The sequence below is a fragment of the Engraulis encrasicolus genome, chromosome 2 (assembly GCF_034702125.1).
Source record: "Engraulis encrasicolus isolate BLACKSEA-1 chromosome 2, IST_EnEncr_1.0, whole genome shotgun sequence".
Classification (NCBI taxonomy): domain Eukaryota; kingdom Metazoa; phylum Chordata; class Actinopteri; order Clupeiformes; family Engraulidae; genus Engraulis; species Engraulis encrasicolus.
Window position 1 is genome coordinate 14,084,320 of NC_085858.1, and position 1,186 is coordinate 14,085,505.

A 1,186-nucleotide genomic window follows, 5' to 3' on the forward strand; every position below is an offset into this window, starting at 1 on the left:
CCTTGGTGGAGAAAAACAATTAAGTTTCCCCGATATCAGCCAAGGCACAACTTTTATGGGGGGACTTTTACCCATTCAACATCCTGATTGTAAATGAGAAAATGCCCTTTGAATTGTGCTTATGCGAGATATTGAATGAAATGAGTTTTGCCTCGCATCACAACGCCACAAGCCCAAGGAGAGGACGGGAGGTTAGATATAGATCGGGACCCATTATGTCTGTGTCCTTGTTGTTAGCTTTAGCATGGGTTTTTGTACAGCTCTCTAGAGTCTTGCATCACTGTGTCTCTCGGGCACAGTAATACACAGCCGTGTCTTCAGCCTTCAGATTGTTCATCTGCAGATACACCTGGTCCACACGGTTGTCTCTGGTGGTTGTGAACCGTCCCTGAACAGCGCTGGAGTAATATTTTCTATCACTGTCGTACTCAATAATTGAAACAAATTCCAGACCTTTCCCAGGGGCCTGTCTGACCCAGGCCATCCAGTAGCTATCAAAATCCAGCCCTCCAGATGCAGTGCAGGTCAGTTTATGTGACTGGCCCGGTCTTAACAACGCTGGTTCAGACTCTGTCAAGACCTGACCCTGCAATCCTGTGAAATAAATGAAAATAAATAACAATCGATGATGGTTATTGTTTTAAACATACCATATGCTCTATATGCCTGAGGACTACAGCTACTTACCAGGCAGCATCTGCAGTAATAGGAGGATGGGTATTGGGATGTGCATGTTCTTGACTTGTAGAAGTGTTGGATTGCTATCTTCCCTCAGGCACTAGAGTATGTATACACCACTGTTTGTATATAAGAGTGTGTTCTGTACTTTGCATGGAGCTTTCTCAGTCTCGGGAAGAGGGAGGAGCAAGGGGTTGGGTAGTCATGCCAGATGTCATGGCTGAAGGTGACAATGTGTCAGTGATAAAAGTTGTGGTGTGCAGAGTTAATTAATGAATCACATGTAGATGGGCTATCTGTTGTGGTGGATCTGGAGTAGCAGTTGAACATGCACACAAACACGGACACATGCTCAGAAGCGCACACACTCTCTCTCTCTCTCACACACACACACACACACACACACACACACACACACACACACACACACACACACACACACACACACACACACACACACACACACACACACATACACACACACACACACACACACACACACACACAC

At 45.7% G+C, this 1,186-nt stretch overlaps 1 gene segment (V, D, J or C); it reads right to left on the reverse strand.

Annotated features, from left to right (window-relative positions):
• Nucleotides 1–277: 277 nt before the first annotated feature.
• Nucleotides 278–758, reverse strand: LOC134459400 (immunoglobulin heavy variable 3-7-like). The segment is given in 2 exon segments: nt 278–594; nt 688–758. Coding segments are annotated over 2 exon segments (363 nt in total).
• Nucleotides 759–1,186: the final 428 nt, after the last annotated feature.